Source organism: Diuraphis noxia, unplaced genomic scaffold, assembly GCF_037042655.1.
Source record: "Diuraphis noxia isolate RWA-SAM2 unplaced genomic scaffold, SU_Dnox_SAM2 contig0003, whole genome shotgun sequence".
NCBI lineage: Eukaryota > Metazoa > Arthropoda > Insecta > Hemiptera > Aphididae > Diuraphis > Diuraphis noxia.
Genome location: NW_028301713.1, coordinates 62,694,076 through 62,717,065, shown reverse-complemented (window position 1 = coordinate 62,717,065; position 22,990 = coordinate 62,694,076). Strand labels below are relative to the sequence as shown.

Sequence of the window (22,990 nt, the reverse complement as noted above, 5' to 3'; positions counted from 1 at the left end):
GGTAAATATGAAGTAGCCCTATCTTATAAAGTTACAAAATATGTCAGGCCATGGCAGACCTTAACATAGGATTCGGCGTAACTGAGGTTGAGTTTGTGTATTTTCATTTTTCAGTGTACTGTGTACAATGTACAAGACTACGGAAGTACGGACAGTGTCTCGGGTGATATAAATTATTAAAGTATATGTGAATAGCTAGAGTATTAATATCTTCCGCCAAAAGGTAGTAGTATATTAACTTAAAGGGAACGTCACGAAGGGAGGCCTTGATGGTGCGTGTGGCTAGAGAATACTAAAATAAGATTTTGTAATACAGTGAACAGTAGCCAGTAGGTATATATAGACGATTTAATTTTCAATTAATCTAGTGTATTTTTTATTTTTATGGTTCTGAACTAGTCTACATGCATTTTTAAAAATATAAAATGGATGTTTTGAGTCAGGTCTTGGCCTGATTCGTGGTTACCCAGTGTCTGGTGCTCAGTTTACGTAAGTTAATCCACTGTAGGTATCCATTGTATTTATCTACTATTCATCCCCCCAGGAACACTTTATATAAAAGTACGAACTCGCGCACGCACTTTGTATTAATAGGGACAACCGTCTTGCAGCCAAACGTTCACACACTACACTAACGTATTGATTTTTGTCCTTTTTTTTTTAAGTCCCAAAAATCGTCCGAGACCGACCAGATACGCATCGCATTATTTAGGTAATTCTAGTTGCGCTTAAAAGCATGTTAATAGATGGATCGTTCAATAAACTGTAATAATGCAATATTATAATAATATGAAGACTATGTATACATAATATAATATGGTAAAATATAGTGTGATAACACCTCGTGAGTCGTGACAATCGCTTTTGCTGGAGGATGGTGTGACCCATTGAACGTTCCAGTGTCCCACCCCCATCACCGGAACCTATTGGCAATTGCTACTACCACAGCAATATTACTATACTATATTATGCAAATTATGGATATATATATATATATGCTACTATTACAATAACAATACTATCGTCCCCTCTATGACGTCGTCCAATGCGGCGGCGGCCGTACGATTTTCGTGTTTACACACATCGCCGAGCGCCAAATCTGGCAACGCGGTCCGTCCCTCGTTGCCGTTTGGTCGGACAACACAAAAACGTTTTTATCACAATAATAATATTATAGGCATATGAATCGGTAAGCGCGTGCGGGTGCGCGCGAGTCTTCTTCTATGCGCGCGCGCACTCTGCGACGAGTTGGCGTACGTGCCAGGTGCGTGCGTGTGTGTCCGTGTTTGAGCGCGTGTGTGGATGTGTGCGGTGTGTGTTAGTGCGTGCGAGAGTCGTGTTTGTGTTGCGGAGTTGTCATCGAGGAGGAGCACCAGCGTAGTCGTCGTCGTCGTCACTCGTCTGTAGTCGCTGTCTTGTGTGTGTGGTTGAATGAAATTTGGGGTAAAAAAAAAATAACATTGAACATTCACACGCCGTCACCCATAGTAGTCCGTAGTCCTCGCCGTGCAGTACGAAAGTCGACTATTAGTAAAAAATTATCATTAATCCGTACAACACACATAATATCACGACAGATAAATGAATCATTATACGTTTATTCGAAAAATACGCTCGTGGTATGGATCTTTATGATAATTTTAAGGTGTACGTATTTAAATGTAATATTTATAGACCGGCAGAGGTGATATAATATTTCGATTACATTGGACGCGGACCACGGCGGTTGGGATAAGGAGAAGACGAAGAATAATTGAGAGTAAATAAACACAAAAAATTCGTGTACGGGGGACACGAAACACAATGCGCGTTTACCACTACCATTCCAATAATTACAACAGCGGTACCAGCAACAGAAGCAGCACGGCGGTGGTCACATCAGACGTCTCCCGGACCGTCGTCGTCGTTGTTGCTGCCACCGACGACGTCGCCTCACGTTTGTCCGAATTACACTAACCCCAGGGCCAAAGGTATAATATTTATATATTATACCATAAACACTTATCGGCAACTTTATCGCTGAAATTCAATTATCACAAAACTATTACTATCGTGTGCCCGATGTACCATCGTCTCTCGACGTGTGGTAGAGTGCCCTCTGCGCAGTGCTCGAGATCGTGGCGTACCGCACGTGGAACGGACGATGGTCTGTGTAGGTCTTGGGATTCTTGTCGACATATTATCTCTAAATAAACCATCCGCTCACACACCTCCCATGCTTACTCGAAAATTCGACTGTAGCAGAACTAGTGCTCGGTCTTAATAGAGCAGTTCTCCGGTCGAGTGATTTTGAGTGATTTTTTTTTGCACATTGTGTAAATGGGTCCATCCATTGACATGTCTTTTGAATTTTGGCAGAAGTAAAATGTAAATTTATAATTTAACTGCATTATTATTTATTTGCCAATTTAGCATCCTGCCTCCATGCTTGTTTAGTCAAGTGGCTATGCTGGACGACTAGGTATTAATCTCACCACAGTACCATGTCTTCTAATGGGTCAGATGCAAAGAAACGCAAACTGCTGAATAATGAAGAAGCTATTCTTGAGTCGAGTACCAAAAAGTATGTACCTACACTATAATGTAAAATTAAAAATTCTTCGTAACTAACACCTTTACTGTTATTAATCAATTGTTTTTAATTGTAATGCCATCTAAAAATATATTTTTTAACCCTATACAATATTATTATATATCTTGCATAAAAAACTTTAGATATATTTCTAAAATAATAATTTTATTTTAATTCAAAATCTAGATGTGTGTGAAATGAATTTTGATATAATACTTATGATGTTATAGGTAACTGTAACACTAGTGCAAGCCACATTTGTTTTCATTTCTACCTATATCAATCAAATTATTCATTTTAATTAATGCAGACCTAAAGACCTATGTATAAATTATTGAATTGTTGTAGAATCAAGGTACAAGCTCAGCGTAAATTTGCCCAAAATGCTGTGATACCCACCAGCACTGCACAGAAACCTATTCAAACTTCAGTGGTGCCTAATAATGTGACTAAACCTCCAATTAAACGGCCAAATACTGAAGACTTTCTTACCTTCCTTTGTTTTAGAGGTAATTAATTTGTATTTCAAATATAAATATCATATTATTTGTTATTTTGCTGTCTAGGTACAAGTTTATTACCACCACGACTAGATTTCTTCAATAAACCTCAACGCTCTCTATCGGCACAAGAGATTGCTGCTGGAAAAGTATTTGCATTTTTTACTGAGTCATCTAAGATGATTATTTTTATCGTTTAACTAAGTACTGAATTTTGTTTTGTTTTGCATTTATAGAAAAGAAGAAAAAGCACTCCTATACTGCCAGTAACTAATACAAATAACCCATATTATAATGTAAATAGTGTAAATAATGAATCGATTGAACGAAAGAAAGGTAGTCAGTTACCGCAGACCAAATTCCCACTATCTAAACTAGGACATAAAGGTAAAGTGAACATAAATCTATGATCTTTAATATTTTTTAATACTTAATTTTATTACTTAGTTATGGGTCGAAAGTTGGTAAGGTCCAGTTCAAGGTATACTGTTCGACAAGAAGCTCTCACGTTACGTCAATTAGCCCTTCGTCATGTTCCAAAAATAAAAAAACCATTGTCAAAAGTTATTAAGTAAGAAAATTATTACCACTGAATATTGATAAATAATTGTATATGTATTTAACCTATTATTTTATTATATTTGCAAAGACCTTCAGTAAAAGAAAATATTGTAAAAAAAAATGATAAAAATGGAAAACAAGTGTCATTAGATGGTAAGCAAATACAAAAGCTGAAAGGCCGTATAACCCGATCAAATTCATTACCAAGTATATTTTGTCCTGCAATAAATCAACTTCGAGGTAATAAATTTGATTAATATTCTGTTGTTTATATAACTTAGTTCAACATGTGTTTCAGATGACAAAGGGAAATGGTGTAAAGGGAGTTGTAGTAATAAATCTTCTTCGAAAACATCATCTGATGATTCAAAGGATGTCGAAGAAGAAAGACCATCGAGAAAAAAGACTGCATCAAAAAATTTAGATCATAGAAGTAATAGTCTGGGTAACATGAAACAAAAGACTAGTATTGTTAAATGTAAAGTGGCAAATAAAAATAGCAGAAAAACTAGAAGTTTAGCGAGTAAACATAAAAGCAGTGACCAAGATAATTATGTTGTTCCTGATAAGAAGTTTGATAAGAATTTGAAGACTGTATCTAAGAATAACAAAACAAACAGTTTAATTGAAACAAAATTAACAGCAGATGTAAAAAGAAGGACATCTTCAGTGGATAACATGAAAACAACTTGTGAGAGTAAAGATATAATTAGGTATGTCTGAATTAATATATATCTTAAAATAGATTTTCCTTCTTCACATATTTAATAAGATAAAAAAATTAATTTTGTTTATTCAAAATTATTATTTTTTTAGTTCAACCCGTTCCAGGCCACCCAGAAGAACTAAAGAAGCTGCTACTTTATTCATGGAAATGTTACGAAAAGACATGCGGTGCCCTGATGAGCACGAAGAAGATGATACATCATCTGTTGAAAGTTTTCCTGAGCTTCCCAATAAACGGATAAATGGTAAGTTATATTTAACTGTTTTGAGTTTTTGTGTATGCATCATTTTACAGTTTTCAATTTTACTTTCCTTAAAGTAATCATATTATAGTTGCTGTAAGTTGTTATTAGTCTATGATCACATACATGCATAACAGTCAATTAGAAATATGATATTCCTAGTTTGTTATTAATTCAACTGTGAAAATACATGGACTAAAATTCCAAATGAAAAAAGCTACAGTTTGAAATGTCATGCCATTTATTTAAATGTTTTATCAATCTATGTGTATTGTGTATATATAATTTAAATATATATACTCACTCATACATATAAAAATAATTTTACAACAATACATTTTAAATTTATAAACATAATTATTGTCCCATAATTTAATTTTCAGTTAGGTATTATTTTTTTTTAATCAAAAATGTTGTTACTTAATAAGTATTTATATATGAGAAATTAAGTTTTTTTATTATTAATTATTTTCAATGACATGAGTTAGGGGATATGGATTTTAAAGGTTTCTTTCTTTAATTTGCGAATAAATATATTAATTATGCAATATGAACCTATTTAGTTATTTGCGCTAAAATTATTTTAATAGTAAATATGTTACTTGGATGTTATAGATATAATTATTTAATTTTTTCTTATATTTAGTATTTCAGTTGATACGTATTACACTAATATAATAAATTATAATTGTGAAAAATCAATATAGAATACAATAAGAAAACAATATTTTTCAGAACAACGTGAACGTGAATTAAAAGTGTTTTTCAAGCAAAACAAAATTGAAAAACAGCAAATAGAACGAAATTTATGTGAAAAAAAGGATGATAAACAATTGTCACTAGAGGCTGATAGTAAAACGACAAAATTAATTGAAAAAAAGAAGGTTAACAAGTTGAAAAAAAAGGTCGAAGTTAAAACTCTAGAAAAGAAAAAGATAAAAGAAGTGATAGAGACGGTTAACTTTACCGAAAATAGTGAATCAGCATTGTTTAAAAGGAATTTGAGACCTCGGCGTTCATCTACAATGTTAGACGATTATATCATGACTGATTCAGATGAGGACGATATGAAATGTGAACCCGTTATACCGGTGGCGAAATGTGAACCTCCTAAATCGTTAACCAAAACTACAACCGTGGCAGGGGAATCAAAATCTCAAAAATGTAAGTTAAGTACTGACGGATCTATTAAAAAAAATCTTAAAATCAATAAGACTGACTTGAAACCGAAAAAAGATTTGAATAAAGATTCTGAAGTGAAAAATAGTCTTTCTGAAACTAAGTCGAAAAGTATTTTATTAAAACGTGATAAAGAGCTAGAAATCAAGAATAATAAAAATACTGCTGTCGATAAAAAAAATGAAAGATTGTCAAAAAATAAGACTGAAATAGTAGGAATTACCAATGAACCAAAAACTACCGGCGTTGGTTCAAAAAACGCCGGGAAAAAAGTGCCACCCCCTAAACAGCAGTCGACTAAAAAAGAAAGTGCCTCAAATAAGAAAAAATCCAATTTAGATTTATATAATAATAACAATAACAATAAAAAAAAACGGTCCATATCATCGTCGTCGGTGACGTCTTCATCGTTATCCATGTTTAGCGGTATTACTAGTCAAACAAAAGAAGAGCTTTTAGAACGCATGGCCGCGAATTTTGATGCCAAACATACAGCTAGTGGGGCTGTTGAGAAATCTGTAGATAATGCTACGTTGACATCCTCGACGGAAAGCTACGACGACCGATCTGTGAAAAAAAATTCACAAAGCAACGTGAAGGAAAAAAATGTGGAAAGCCGCGTGATTGAAAAAAGTTTACAGAGCGGAAACGATGTGGTGGAAAAAAAGACAGCTAACGAAGTTTATTCAGTGAATAACGAACTGGCGAAAAACAGACACGAGATGGAAAAAGTTTCCAAGGCGGAGAATGTGATCACAGTGCCAAAAGAAGAACACATTGTGACCCCTGAAAAAGTAGAAAACGTGGGTATGGCCGTCGATAAGATAGAGAAAACCGAGTCTATGGTAGTGCCATTGAACAAAGTAGAAAAAGTAGAAAACATGGTGTTCCAGACCATAGCGAAAGACCTTTTCTTGGGGCAGCAAAAAGAGATCAAGATCACAATGCCCGAGTACTTCTCCGATAGAAACTTCCAGTTGGACAATAGATTTAAACAAGATGATGGTCTTTCCGTGTTGTCCGAGATTTGTAGTGCCCTGCCAAGGTTTAACGAACCGTATGTGTCCAGTAGACAGCTGTTGAACAAGATGCCGGCGCCTGGGGACAGCAGTATCGTGAAGTATGTGTCGCCAGCGATCAGCGGAGACGAGAAACCTCCGGTGCAGACGCCACCGACGTCTGATAGTCGGTGCGTCAAAATTGTAAACTTGGCGCGTGGCAGCACCTCGTCCGAGGCAAACGACAAAAATAATTTGGCTGCGTCTTGGAGACAGGCGTTCAAAAATGTCAAATTACCGAAAAATGGAATAGTCTCGTCTGCTGTTTTGGCTGGTAACAACTTGGTTGCTTGGACTAAAAAGAAACAAAACGATAATCAAACATTGCTACCAATGACATACACTGATGGTATTAATGCCGGTGGCGATAATGGTAGCGCAAAAGAAACAGTTTCCAATAGTTATTCGATGAACAACACCCTTCAATCATCACTGGTGAATGGTGTCGCTGGAAAAAAATCTGAACCTTCATATAAATACCAAAAGACTTGCTGTGGCGAATCAAAAACCATTGAAATGACGGACTGCAAAAAGATTACGCCGGTATCGGTGCCCAACAACGCATCTTATTTGGCCAAAACGACCATATTAAACAGTACAAAGTACGATTTGAAATTTGAAAAACGTTCCTTGTCGGCTGCATCAGTGACTACAACAGCATCTATCAGCCTAGAAAAACAACAACAACAAATACGTAAAGATGTTGTGGGTGACGTGTCATCTTCGGACGATCAGAGTCCGGAAAAGAAGATATTCCATCAGCGGCGACTGTCAACCACTCAGTCGTGTAGTGGAAACAGTTCTGATGCCTTCTCACCCGATAACGAGACTAGTGTTTACGCTTTCCAACCTGACTTACCGATACCCAGCACCCCTTTTCGTCGGAATAAACCTCAGTCGCCTGCAAAGTCCAGGACGGTTTCGCCCAACACGTCAATCGCTGTAAGTATAATATGAAGCAAATAAAAAAATTAGATAATTTGCTTCGTTATATAAAAGCTGTAGGTCACCGTAATATATGTATTAGATCTGAATTCAATGATAAATCATTGTGTACGATGAAAAATATTTCTGATCGAGGATAGGTTATCACTCATAGTATTTCAAATGATATTTTATTATTTATTTTTAATTTGATTAGTATACAGTAGGTTCAACTATGTTTTGTTAAATACAAATCGAATGTATTTTTTATTAATCATTCTAATATTAATTTATTTAATAATACTAGTTCTTAATGTTCTTATTAACTTATAAATAGTTATAACTTATACGTAACGTGGTGGCATGGAACAGTGTAAATTGTTCTTTGGTATATATATTTAAAATTCGATCTAAAAATTTGGAACATTTAATGCTTATACAAATTAGAATATGAATAGTGGTGGAAAGTTTTTTCAAGTGCCCATTTTTTTTAATTACAAGTTACAACAAAATGTTCTATTTTGTTTAAAATGTTATTGGATATTCAATTTCGTCAGATTTTGAATTTGAAATATAAAAATTATGATTATGCATGTTCAATATTTTTTTTGTTTGTTATAAGAATAATTTTCTGAGAACCTTGAATTAAATTTCAAGACTTCTTACTCATTCACAAAAATCTATCATATATTATGTATAAATCGAAAGAAAAATTGAAAAGTAGATAATTTCTTGTCCCTATAATTCGCACAAAAAGATCCTAATTAAAATTTTTTTTTTTGTATGTACAATGTGAACATTTAAAGTCTTTACAGTCATTTTTGAATTACTATAACAAAACAACCGATTCATCAGAATCAAGTTTTCAGGTGAAGTTTCATTATTTTCCGATTATTTTAATTATAATTCTATAAAAGTCTTGAGATTTTTCAATTTTGACTGACATAAACTACCAACTAGATCCAATTTTCCTTCAAAAACTTCTCTTATCTCAAAATTAACAACTCATCATTTTAAAACAAACAATAATCGCTCCACTCAGAATTTAAAATAAAGATAAAGGTAGAAGAGTATTAAACTAAATTACTTACAAATTTTGTTCTATTGGCGTAGGTGAGTATTGAGAACGATTCTATGGAAGAAAAATCTCATCAGTCCACCGTGTCGTCAACAACAACAGATGTTGATAGCGAGGAAGGGCGATTATTTTACATTCCGTTACCAGCTGGTGTTCAGGCACAGCCAATGATTCAAGGCGTAACTGTCAAGCTTGGTACAGAAGGACCACAGAAAAAATTAGTGATGAGCGCTAAGCTGGTAACCAAACCCCCGGCATCTACGATACCAGTCAGGTGTGTAGAATGTTCACATAAAAGTCATCCATAACAAAATTATTGTATTAGTATGATTAGTTCAACATAATCATTTGTATGACTCTCCTCCAAGTTTTATTGTTATTATAACTTTGTATTTGTTAAAATTTAAAATTTATTTTCACAGTTCAATATCACCAAAACCCGAGCGGAAAATAAAACCACTGTGCACAACAAAAATAACCAACAGCACCACCCCTGTTGGCACCGTTCAACCAACTACTCGAACTATTCAACCCCCCAAGTGTACCCCTTCGACTTCGAAACAAATGTTACCATTACCGCCACTTCCACAAATCCTGGAAACGAAAGACGATAAGAAACGGTCACAACAGATCACTACATCTACTAATTCTACTACTACTGCCATTACTTCTGCTAAGGAATCTAAAAAATTGTCATCCGCCACTAACAAAAAACATAAAAAGTAGGTGACATTGCAGGGTGCATGGATTTAATTTTGTGTATAAGTGTACTAATCTATTTTTAATTTTTAAGGACTGAAAAACAAGTTAACAATAAGAGGAAGTCCAGTGAGAAAGTTGCTTCTAAAAAGAAATTAGCGAAAGAACATGCTCATATGTTAGACGCGCCGACGTTTTATCCGTCCGAAGAAGACTTCAAGGATCCTTTAGAATATTTTGAAATCATTAAACCCATTGCTCAAAAGTATGGTATATGCAGAGTCGTGCCACCACCCAGTTTTAAGGTGTGTATAGTATATAATATTATATATTTATTAATTATTTAACATTGTAAAATAGCATATGTCTACTCATATTCCACTCAAAAATGTAAAAGTTATGCACTTAACTTTCCTAATAATCAATAGTTGATGGTGATAATATATTTTCAATTTAAAGTTTGACATTAAAACTATTAAAGAAAAATTAAATTAACTTATCAAAACCAAATGTTTTTCTTTTGAGTTTAGGGTTTATACTTATAGGTATGGCTATAATTTTAATTATTATTCAAATTAAAAAAAAATGTATTGATTATTATTGCATACTAATTATATTCTTCAAATGCAGCCGGAATGCAAAGTCAGCGACGACATGCGTTTCACAGCATACAACCAGTATGTGCATAAAATGATGAACCGTTGGGGTCCAAACGTCCGTGAAATGATTGCCATGAAAAAGTACCTGGAAACACAGTCAATAGTCTTATCCAACCCGCCGCTCATTGGTGGCATGGAATTGGACTTACCCAAGTTGTACCATACGGTACAGGAGCTTGGTGGGCTAAAAGAGGTGATAGAGTTGGACAAGTGGTGTCGTGTTGCCGACTTAATGAAGATACCAAAGAGTGCTCAAGATCGTGTCACCAAACTTGACGACATTTACTGCAAATATCTATTACCTTATGATACACTCTCTCATGGTAAGTCATAGACTGGTCAGTAAAAAAGGTTGATTAACTGTATTCTCTTTAACACTGATTTTATTTTCTTAGATGAACGTCAAAAGTTGATCGCTGAAGTAGACAAAGAGTGGAAACAAATCTGCAAGAAAGGTGATACTGATGATGAGCTGTATGAAGACGTCAATGATTGTATAACAAAGGTAAGGTAACATTTTACTTTAGGCAATAAATACTTAATGTGTCTATTAATGTGTCTTCTGTTTTCTTTCCTTTTTTCCTTCTATACTGATTTTTATACCTACTCTCAGAATCTTTAAATTACCTCCTCATAACATGATATACCTATTCTCTCTTATTTTATCTAAAATTGGTACGGGTCCTTCACTATTCTTTATTATAAACTATAGTTCAAATAGGAAATGATACACATGATGTATGTGAAACATATTTATCTTTGATTTTTTGGTTCATTTGTGTTGCAAAGGGTCGAAGTATCGCGTTGAGCGCTTATTACCGGGTAGCGCGCAACACCATTGCCATGTGGTTCAAGGATCAGCAGCAGCAACAACAACCTTCCGGCGGACATTCGTCATCAACGTCAACAGCAGCAGCAGCAGTGGTCCGAGCTGAAGACGTTGAGTCACTCTACTGGAAAAACGTGCAGGATAGGAAAAACCACATATGTGTTCTATCTGGTTCAATCGATTCAGGAACTGAAGGCTATGGGTTTCCAACAACCAAAACGGCCACATTCACCAAACACCCATGGAACCTGAAGGTGCTCACTAATAACCCAGTGTCTGTGCTCAAGTCGCTGGGTCCAGTAATGGGCATGACTGTACCAACCATACACATGGGTATGGTGTTCTCAGCGTGCTGCTGGTACAAAGATCCCCATGGGTTGCCGTGGATTGAGTATCTGCATACCGGTGCCGACAAGGTGTGGTATGGTGTTTCATCCTGCCAAAGCGACCGGTTTCAGACAGCCATGAAGCGCCTATTGCCTCGAGCCGTAGCTGAAGGTCAGAACTACCACACGTGGCTGGCCGCAGATAGCGGCATGGTGCCGCCCACTCTGTTGCTAGAGCACGGAGTCACACTCACCCGGACAGTGCAAAAACCAGGCCAGTTCCTCATTGTTATGCCACGTGCTTATACGTGCAATGTGTCTACAGGTTATGTTATATCCGAAAGCGTTTACTTTACACAGCCTGGTTGGCTCGATGGAGCTGAGAAAATTTTCCAGGTATATAATATACGTATATATATTTTTTTCATTTTGTTTCTTTCACTACCACTGTTGTGATTTTCAATAAAATTATATTCCAAAATCAAGTGCTCTTAAATAGAATCACTGATAAAATTAAATAAATTGTAACCGCTGCAACCTAATTGATTTGTATTATATGGTTTCAGGACCTGCAAAAAAACTGTGAACCTGCAGCTTTTTCATTTGAAAAGCTACTGATAAACATGTCCACAGACTCACGTACACCTCAAAACTTACTGAAACAGGTAAGTTTACTTTTCTAGAATGATAGTGTTATTCAAGTTATTCCTATAAAATTTTTTTTTTAATGTATAAAACGGTTGCTTTGCAAGTATAAGGTTTAGGACTGCTTTACCTCAATTTTACTAAATTTTAAAGAAATGTTATACATTATTAAGTTGTAAATTGACCAAATAAATTAATGATATTATATACAATGTTTTAATAAAGTTAAAATTAAAAACATTAATATTTATATGTGATGGTGAAAAAAAGGGAGCTTAAAAGTAGGTCTATCAATCAGGTCCTTCTAACAATTTAGTTGCGAGAATGTGATACCTGCATAATATGTTGTCTTCATCTTACAAGTAACATAGCAAATTTTACGCTCTGCAGATCACATTTATCTCTTAGAGTGAATTTTAACCTCTTATACAATATAAAGGTAAGAATATTACTTAGACGACCTCATTGGCTTTTTACTATATTTTAATTTTGAACCAAGTTATAAATATTTTAAAATGCACCTAAACTTGATCTGCCAAGTGTAAAATTTAGTATGTTACGCACTTATAAGACAGAGACAACACATGTGGGTATCACATCCTCTTATGTATAATTGTTAGGTTAGGTTAGAGAGCAATGGAAGTGCTCACTAAAGAACTTTCTCTTGTACTGTGAGTACAGGATGACCAAACTTAAAGAACTTAAAAAGTTACACTTGAAAAAAAAAGTTTAAGTAATACAAATAATTTTTTTCTTATAATTATTCGTTGTAAATCCAACCACATCATTTATAATAGTTATAGTTTTTTGTTTTAACTTTTCTTGTTTTTGTGTCTAACAGCTTCTTAATATATTGAGCAACATGAGAGATTGTGAAGTGGCGCTTCGAAGTCAGCTGGTAGAGGATTTAGGCCTAAAGGCGTCTGAACGTATTCGGCCCACAACATCCAAATCAAACGAGCATAATGATGACTATGAGTGTGAAGTGTGCCATTCAATTCTTTACATATCAATGGTAAACTGCTATATTATTATTATATTATATACAATTTGTTATTCTAGAATGTAAGACCAGTTGTACTTTGTTAAATTGTGAACATTTTTTTTTATAAATTATAAATCTCATGTTCATGGTGATAATAGGCAGAACTTTTATCTTTGTCTAATATAAATTCAATAGTGCCACTACCCATTTAAAAAGAAGTTTCTATCCATATAAATCATACTAAATACACTAATAGAACAAAAATGTTTAGGTCCTCTTTACATAATACAGTAGTCACTCGATAATTTGAAATGCGGGGACTGAGCTAAAAGTTTGATTTATTGAGGTTTTCGATTAACCGAGTATTTGAATAATCAGGGTAAAAAAAATGAATTCGAATTAAAGAGAAGTGAAAAATTGTATGTTATTTTCCAACTGCTGTAATCACTTTTTTGTCGGCGAACAACAAACACTAATACTTTAACAAAACCCATATTACAACTGACTACATTTTATTCAATTTCAACAACTGTTTACCCATTGCAGAGGTTTATTTTGATAAAATGGTACGATTAAAGTCTAGATTAGGTAGGTAAAGTATGATAATGTATTTTAATCGCCATTGTTATTAGTTTCATTACAAGCAAGTCAAATAGATTGTACACGATTTTCAATCCCATTGAGGAAATTCGAATTATTGAGATTCTGGAAAAAAAATTTGAATTTGGGAGTGTGTCCCACCGACAAACATTTCAAACTATTGAGGGGTCTAGAATACATGTATTTTCTTCTAATTATATAGGTTTTCTCAAGAACTAAGCTTTAAGATTGATGTATAGAATTTATTTTCTTATTATCAAATGACTACTGTACTTCAAAGTTGTCGAAAAAGTCTTAGATAAACCAGTACATAGCTCAAAATGTTTGAGAAATTCTTCTTTCCCCGTACTATTTCTAAACATGATAAAAACTTAAAACTAAGTGTGGGTTAAAATTAAACTATGACAAAAGGGATATCAGAAAATGGCAAAGTTTGATTTCCACTCCACATTTCAAAGGCTCGAAACAGAACTTGTTCGAATTTAGATATGAATAACAGGCTTTTTTTTATTTTTGCACAGGTGAACAACTCGCATGAAGACTGTGACTATTGTCTGAGACATGGCATTGAGATTTTATCGAAAAAACATAATCAACTAAAGTATTGCAAGTTTTTGTACACTTATGACGAGGTGAGGAACAAAGAGACAAACCTATATTCTATGAATAATGACAATGGCTATATAAGTCCTTAAATTGCGCCTTTCAAAATATGCAGCTTTTTTTATGTTACTAGAGTAGAATCTTTAAGAGGACACACATGTTTTCTCCGTCTTATAAATGTACAAAATATGTATATTTTATTTTACGATAATCCATTTTACTCTTTTATTTTTAAAATTGGATACTCATTATTAAATTTAATGCTGAGATTATTATGTATGGTACCTAGGAGTATTCAATTGATATTATTATTTTTACATAAGAAATTATCATTTGAAAATGTACAGTTGAAAAATGATCATAACTTGTTTCTTAATAAAAATATTAATAAAAGTCCCGGAGGTGACCTTGAGAATAATCTTAATTTTAAATTTTATCATGGGTCAGTTTATTTTAATTTATAATAAATCATGACTCAAATGGATCATTATAAAAGTCAAATTTTCCAAATTGTATGACAGACATTATATGCAGGTGTGGTGTCTTTTTAAGAGGACCTGGATGTTTTGTCTTCATCTTAAAAAACGCATGTCATTGCTAATTTGGGTTCAATAGTTCCAATTGAATGTAGTAACTTTTAATAATTGAGTGAATTTATTTATTATTAAAGTTTAAAACTTAATTATTTATTTTTTGTGATATTTTACTTTTCTATAAAGTTATGAGTTTATAAAATATTAAAATTAAAAATGTCTCAAAATTCACATCTAAAATATAATATTGTTAAATATCTATGTGAAACATGTGGACATAAGAATATTGTTTTTACTTTTAAGTTAGAAAAAAAGTCAATTTACTACATTATTAAAGGTTATTAGTAATAACTTATTGCACTAAATTTGAACTGCTAAATACAAACTTGTGTTTAATTTGTTATGTATTTTAATGAGACAGAAGCAACAAATGCGAATGTGCAACCTTTTAAATGAAATTTGAGATTAAATTATTTTCATGTTATAGTTTATTTTTTGAATATAATTAAATTTTTAATTGTTTAAGATAACAAAACATAGATCTAACGTAACATACAGTGAACTGATCCCTATATCTACCCCTGTTAGGCTTAGTTCACAACTTAAAACTTTGTCACAACCATAACATAATAAAAATTCATATAATATAAAAAATTCCCTTTTAACTAAAATAGTTAAGTACATTGCAATCATAGATATGTCTTATCTACAATTGCAATACTCAATTATCATTTTGATTTTTTTTTTTTATGTATTTCAGACTGATTTGGATATGATATTAGTAAAACTTCGTGAAAGAATTGATTCAAAAAGAAAAAAGACATCTACCAAAAGTTGATGATAATTCCTGGATTAAATATAAACATATACTTATGTATATTTAAATAACAAAGATTTAATTTTTTTAACTACAAACATTAATTGTATAAAACTAAATCTCATAGGTCTTTTTAATGAAATTATACCAAGTTATGTTGCCGTTGAGTGTGTTCGATCATATTATATTATTATACTCTTCCAATAGAGTAAATTTCAAGACTTAATTTTTATTTTTTTATTTTCTCATATGTTCCAACATTTTGTGATTTAATTTTTTTTTTATTATTATTTATTATTACAATATTATTTTAATTTTTTACATTTGTACAAAATTGTGTTCATGTGGTCTCAGAAATTTGTTAATAATCTGTTTAGCAAATTTTTGTACTTAATAGTTTTAATAATAGTATTTTATCAAACTTATGTGTTGCGTGCTCGAATAGTTTTATTTGTGTACAATTCATTGTGTTGCAAAACGAATGTTGACTGGTTACTCTTAAAATTTATTGATGTCTAAGAGTCTAGTAAAAAACAAAATTATAATAAATGCGATTAGTATTATTGAAAATAGTATTTTTTGTCTTATCGTCCTTAGTAGAATAGTTGAGTATTTGTGATGGTGTACCTAAAGTGACGCATTTTGACATGCCAGTGGAAAAATTGATTTTTACCAAAGTAAATATTAAGGTACAAATCATGGGAATTGGTACAATTTATTATCTTATTAATGGTTAAAAATAAAATTATAAAATTCGAATATTGGGGTCATGGGCAGTAAACTAGTAACTCACCTGTAAAAATTGTATGATTATAGTCAAGACAGTTTTGGATTAATTATGTATATTGTAAACAAAATGATATATTATTCTGTGATAACATTAATTATTTGTTTCTTTGATGCAATATTAAAAGAAAAATAAACTTTATAAGAGTCCTAATTAGTAATTACAAATGTTAGGTCGGTATTAGGTTAATAGTATTGCAGTTTGAATTATTTTTTTAATTAGATTGTCATAAGTTAACAATAATGTATAAAACCACTACTTGCCCTAACACAAAATGTGTGGTTTTCATTAATTTAAAAAATCAAAAAGGGAAAGTATGTAACAGCTCTATTGTACAGTATGTGTCATTGTGTCAATTGCTCCTCGTTAATATCCGTAAGTTGTTTTCAATAACCAAGGTCTATTTTCTTAGTTGTGTTTTTGAATTAAGAATAAGCGTCTTGCTGTATTTATATAATTCTCTAGTGCAGCATTTCTCAAATTGTGGTACCTACACATACTATTACTGGTACGTGGAAGGCATAAGTTTAAAAACAATAATATATTTCAAATTTGTATTAATAAATTAATAACTTCGCCAGGCAAGTATTTTACTGCCTTTTTATTTAAAATAAATTTATTTAATTATGTAAAGTTTGCATGGGTCTATTTTTAATTATTAGTGGTATGTGATTGGTTGATAATATACTTGAGTGGCACGCAAAAAAAAATTTGAAAACCGCTGCACTAGCAACATTCTGCACTTTTCATAGGTACGCTAAAAGATATGACATTCTGCCCAATTTTGCTCCTTAATCTGATGATATACATTTATTAATAATTGATGACCTTGGGATTTATTGTTGATTGTTCATATTCATAGTGTCTGGCTTTGGGGAGCGCCTTTTATCCTGGTTTTTTTTTTTCGTATGGCGCTATGTCCGTGAGTAGGCATGAAGGCCTAGTTCGGACGCCTATTTGGAAGAATTTCTATTGGGGCACCCGTTGGTTTCTGCCATTCCCCGGAGTGGGGGATGGCGGCAGTTGTTCTCCGGACACTGTGACTTGTCCGGAGAAAAATGTCGCCCGATGGTCGAGGATTGAACCCGGTCCGGCTGAGCCACAGCCGACGCATTAGACCGCTCGGCTACCTCATCCCCTATCCCATCCGTTTAAACCCTATTAAGTTGATAGAAATCAATGGATCTCGATATTTAATTTTAAATCAAATATTAATTAGCATTTTCTGGAATGTCTTATGGGGGGCACTTGTCACTTTAAATTTTCAATATTTTTACCAACAACACAAGCGGCGCATATTCTTCACTGTTATTTTTTTATATTTTGCTGATGATATCAAACCCTTTATGCAAATCAATTCCAATGAACTGTTGATAAACTAGGTTTATCTTTAAATATCCATATGTAAGATTATGATTTTAACCAGAACTCCAACAACTCTCTTTTTATACCATCTGCAGAACACTGTAATTTTGCGTTGTAATGAAGTTATTATTTATCTTTACTACAATTGACGACAGTACAAATAAATAAATAATAGTAATATGAAGACAACACAGTTCTGAGATATGTTAATGGGCTTAATGGTTTAGTTTTTTGATCGAGAGTTGCCTAATGTTGTTTTAAAAGATAAAATCAAATATCCATCTTAAAAGAGTTCAAATGCTAAACTAGTAATTACTTATAACTAAGATTAGGTTATACTACATTCGTTTTGGTTTTTGAACAGGAAGGAAAAAAAAAAAGGTTATACTACTTTATATAATATAATTTATAATTACTTAATGAAGGTTGGAATATAAAAATTATATATTATATATTTATTTTAAGTCGCAATAAAAATAATACAATAAGAATAATGAAAGTAAAAAAAATAACAATGTGTTATAAAAACATTAACAAATACATATAAAATTATCAATTTTGATGTTATGAATCGGTAAACTCAGGTCTATCAGATCAAGGTAACGACCAGATGTGCTCTATAATCATATTTTAGAATTATTTTCCATTAATAAATCTGAAAAAAAAATACATTTATTTTTACAAATACAGCATCTTTTGTAAGATACCTGCTGGTTGTAGCAGGAAATACTGACTTATGGTAAGAGAAATCATCCTGGGAGTGAATTTTGCGCACATGTTTAGTCAAATTGCTCTGGCTATTTGATGAATGGTTACAGAATGGACAACAATATGGTTTGCAACGTGAGTGTATGATAGTATGTCTCTTGAGCAGTGTCAGTGTTTTAAATGATTTGTCACAAATTTGACATGGGTGTACAGGTTCATTGTGTACAGTATTTTGGTGTGTAATCAAACGGCTCTTGATAGCAAACATTGAACCACATTCTTCACACCTTCAAAAAAAAATATTATTCATCAGAAGTCAATTCAATCCATAGGCATGCGTAGACTTTATTCACAGAGTATGTGGCTGATAAAATATGACCCTCTACAATAGATACAAAATATAAATAATCCTAAAATTAATATGCATTTTTATTAGAATAAAATTAGGTTTTAAATTTTTTTTTTATTAGTTGAGAAGCATTTTTTTATAAACATGTTCATTGAAATGCAAATTTACATTATACATAATTGTTATAATTCAAGCCTTCTCTCTCCTGGTATAAGGACTTTAAACTCTTCAATCACATCTTCTGTGTCAATTTCAATAGAATTTAGATGTTCTATGAATATCAACATTAATTCATCCAGACACTTTTGGGTTATCACTGCAATTTGATTACAAAAGCTTGGTAAAGATATTTTTATTAGTGTTCACTGGTGAGTCACGCTGGCGATCACACATTAGCCCAGAATAGATTAAATTAATTTTAGGATCAACTATTCAACTATCATAATAAGCATAAGACTTTTCAGTATTTAGACATTGTAAGGTTAAAGACATAATCATCGTCATTTATAGGAAAATATAAAATATAAATAGTAAATAAAGTAAAAACTGTAATTGGAATTTATTTCCATAATAAAAAAATATTATTATTATTATACACCATGCGCATGCCTATGATTCAATCATTGAGTAAATAAAAAGATTTTTAAATACATTATTTCATAAAATGAAACTTCGTGATAAATGTAATAAACTAATAAACAATTGTTAAGATTAGACAAATGTAAAAATAAATATTTGAGTCATTTATTGTAATTAGTGTTACCTATCTCATAAAACAACATAAGAGGACTATACCAACAAAGGTGTCTACCATTTTTTACGTCTTATAAGAATATAACATAACAAATTGGTGTTATAGTTAAGTTGGACATTGAAATACTCACATATAAGATTTAGCTTTGTCGTGAGTATACGAATGTACATTCATATCATGTTTTGAAGCACTCACATGGTAACAAACGGAGCAGACAAATTTTGCTTCTAAGTGATCACAGTGTTTCAATTTTCTATGACGTTTCAATGAATCATACAAAAACGTTGTATATGTGCACTATAATACAAACAAACAGACACATAAATTATTAGTAATATATGATTAATATTTTAGCTAATAAGTTTATTTATCAAAAGTAATACTTTTAAATATGAAAAATAAAGGTATAAATGGCTTATAAATTACCAATGTACATGAATATTGTTGTTTTTTTGTGTGACTAGCATTCACATGTCGCTCTAGATTGTATTTATCAAAAAATTTTCGCTCACAATAACTACAGAAATAGTCGCACACTCCCATGTGACGTTTTAGATGTTTTTTCAAATCAGATTTTCTAGGAGTTTGGTACTTGCAGTCTGCACATTTGTAAATATTTTGTCTTTTTACAGCTATGTAAAATTAAATACAATACAAGATTGTAAAATAAGTTTAAATAAAGTATAATCTGGTGCATTGTCTTACAAAGTGATTTATTTTCACTGCATAATGCTTTAAAATTATCAAACGCCTTGCAATTTGTTTTTCTTTTACCAAATTCTTCTTCATTAAAGTTTCTAAAAAATACATAAAAATTAACAAGGGCAAACAAAATACATGATAGATCATAATAAATATACTTGCATACATTTTAGTTAAGTTGTTCTTAGACTGTATCACTTCTTGAATGGTAGAATCACTGTCATTGATTTTACACATACATTCCTGCAGTACTATATAAATTTTTTCAAGTGTTGATTTTTTCAATAAGGCTGTAGTCTGAACACATAAGATATTTTCAAAAGTCTGTCTACACTAAAATTTTAAATAGCCAAAATTATTATATAAGGTATACAAAGTTTCGAGTGTTCAATAATATGTATTTGTGGATTAAGGGACACAATGTACTCATTGTCAGCATCAGATAGGTTATTTAAATAATGTCATATACTTGCAAAGTAGTTAAGTGGAGGCCTAATAATAATTGTTAAAATGTAGGTGATAAATTTTGATTGTGTCTATTTCTATATATATTGTCATTTTATTTTATAATAGGATTCTTTAATATGAATTCAGAACTGACCATTCCACATTACTAGTTATCACTATATACAAAATTTATCATCTTTAAATCTCCTTCACACACAAAAAAAATAAAAGTTTAATATACTGGTGTGTTTTGAGGTGCAGCACAAGCATTGGTAAAAGTTTGGTATCAAACCCTTATTTTTAAAATTAATATCTATCCCTCCCACTTAGTACTAGATCATATTCAAATCTTACCTATAGAAGAAAGATACTAAGCTGAAGTTTAGAATTATCTGATTTAAGTTAGTATTTCTCAAAATGCTGTTCCAGCCTCATTGTTCTCCAACATAATATTTACTCTGATTATTCAATCACTTTCTATATTATACAACAAGAGGCTTTATTGAAAAATAATCTATTCTTGCTCATTATTCTGATCCTTTAATGGCCTCAAACATGATACTAAGGCATTTCTTCCATCAATGTAGTGTAAAGACTAGGGGATCAAAATACTTAAATTTAGATCGTAGATGACATAGTCAACCCACCTACACACTGAACGTCTTGCTTTGGATAACCACTCTCCATAATTATGACTATCAATAAACATCTCTACTACTAAAACCATTGCAATCTACTTGTCCTCAAACTATCTATTCTTACCATTCCAGATGACCTAATTGGAATTAGTTTAACATATAATTTGAATGAAAATGAATATACCATTACATAAAGTTCCATCAACGGATGGATTCTTCATTCCGCACCAATTGAACCCGGGTGATAGTAAAAATTTAACTTGCATATTGTGAAATTAATTTATAATTAACAAAAAAAGAATTGTATTATCTACTGTAAAATATATACATCAATTAATGAAATAAGTAATGGGTACTATTTAACATTTACACCATAAAAAAATGTTGCAGGAAGAAAACCAAGATGGGGTTAGTAGATACTTAATAAAAGAATATCGTGATTTTATGGCACATTGGTTTTAATATATTTTACATCAAATTAAAATTTACAATTACAATTTAAAACACTTAAGGGATTGAATATTGATACAGTAAGTGGCACACACACTATCGCACACACATACTGTCCGAACACTAGTTGACGGAAGACTGAAAACAATACAGGCTGACACACTGATGCCTAGCCAGTAGCTACGTATCACGATAACGTTAGATAAGATAATATTATATTACAACAATGTAGTAAGATGGTAATCATTTTTTCTGTTAGTTTGAATAATAATAATAAAAATTAAATCATTAGGTAGGACTAAAACTGGATTGAAGTAATAAAAATGCTTATTTATAGGAACTAAAGTTAAATGGGTCACAAATTAACAAACTAAAAAATAAAAAAAATTGTATGACAACAATGGGGCTTAAATGATAATTAAGTACATCAATTGAACAAATGTGTATATAACTTGTTTGTAATATTATAATTTATTTTTTTGATTTATTAACTTATACTACTTTTAATATTGAATATTACAGCTTGACAATTATATTAATATTATAATTAAATTGTAAATAATAATTTATGCTTAATTTTTTTTTTTTTTTTTTGTTACGTTTAAAAATATCCAGATGAAACACAAAATTCACAGGATCTAAAAATAAGGAAAAATGGAATAACAAAAGATTGATATTTACTTGTAACACTGAATCTTCTAACACTTGTGAATCATAAGTATTATCACTGCACTTAGCCATTTGTGTAGTCATCAATTGTAATATATTTTTATTCGCTACCTACACTAGAACTACTCAATAACAATGAGATCAAAATTTGAGTGGTGTAGGTATGGTGTGAAATATTGTCTTCACGAATTTATTAAAAAAAAATTAAAAATGAAAATACTATGTGTATGCGAGACCGTACATCTATATTCGACAGGACATGCTCAATCTAACCAGTTGAACGTTGAACAGTGGTTATTATGCCAGATAGAAAACTAGATAAAATGAAAAAAAAACTTTCATAAAAAATTTAAGCGATTGTTAATTTTGTATAATTGAGAGAGAGGGTGATGAAGATCACATAATATATATATACCTAGATATCTATGATAATAATATTATAGTATTATATATTTATATTTTAGATATAAAATTCGTATTTTATATTTATGTATGTATATTTGATGATACATGTCCAGGCTTTCCAGCATCCATTGGCTTGTTATCACATTTACAACATAAAATTGATAAGCTGCAGTAATGCAA

The 22,990-nt window shown here is 31.7% G+C and overlaps 2 protein-coding genes across 6 annotated transcripts; one reads left to right on the top strand and one right to left on the bottom strand.

Annotated features, from left to right (window-relative positions):
* Positions 1 to 1,323: 1,323 nt before the first annotated feature.
* Positions 1,324 to 16,106, top strand: Jarid2 (Jumonji, AT rich interactive domain 2). The gene is made up of 21 exons (XM_089224987.1): positions 1,324 to 1,619; positions 1,675 to 1,970; positions 2,413 to 2,563; positions 2,921 to 3,081; positions 3,139 to 3,221; positions 3,309 to 3,459; positions 3,520 to 3,643; positions 3,722 to 3,873; positions 3,932 to 4,346; positions 4,450 to 4,604; positions 5,337 to 7,780; positions 8,876 to 9,114; positions 9,263 to 9,562; positions 9,634 to 9,844; positions 10,170 to 10,521; positions 10,594 to 10,703; positions 10,988 to 11,749; positions 11,920 to 12,018; positions 12,840 to 13,013; positions 14,105 to 14,215; positions 15,480 to 16,106. Exons 3-21 carry the CDS (start codon positions 2,484 to 2,486, stop codon positions 15,555 to 15,557), a joined length of 6,201 nt encoding a protein of 2,066 aa, XP_089081113.1. The 5' UTR covers positions 1,324 to 1,619; positions 1,675 to 1,970; positions 2,413 to 2,483; the 3' UTR covers positions 15,558 to 16,106.
* Positions 16,107 to 18,122: 2,016 nt separating this feature from the next.
* LOC107163596 (zinc finger protein 711-like) lies at positions 18,123 to 22,912 on the bottom strand. 5 transcript variants are annotated; one of them, XM_089224270.1, is made up of 7 exons: positions 22,418 to 22,912; positions 20,368 to 20,534; positions 20,205 to 20,296; positions 19,926 to 20,098; positions 19,630 to 19,796; positions 18,423 to 18,683; positions 18,123 to 18,343 (listed from the first exon to the last, which is right to left on the bottom strand). In XM_089224270.1, the coding sequence occupies exons 1-7, from the start codon at positions 22,487 to 22,489 to the stop codon at positions 18,325 to 18,327; spliced, it is 951 nt and encodes a 316-aa protein (XP_089080396.1). In that variant the 5' UTR covers positions 22,490 to 22,912; the 3' UTR covers positions 18,123 to 18,324. The 5 variants fall into 5 exon arrangements, with proteins under 5 accessions (XP_089080396.1, XP_015366553.2, XP_015366554.2 ...); XM_015511067.2 differs by having other exon boundaries at positions 19,926 to 20,131; positions 22,418 to 22,910; XM_015511068.2 differs by lacking the exon at positions 22,418 to 22,912 and adding an exon at positions 21,471 to 21,599 and having other exon boundaries at positions 19,926 to 20,131.
* Between the last annotated feature and the right edge of the window lie 78 nt (positions 22,913 to 22,990).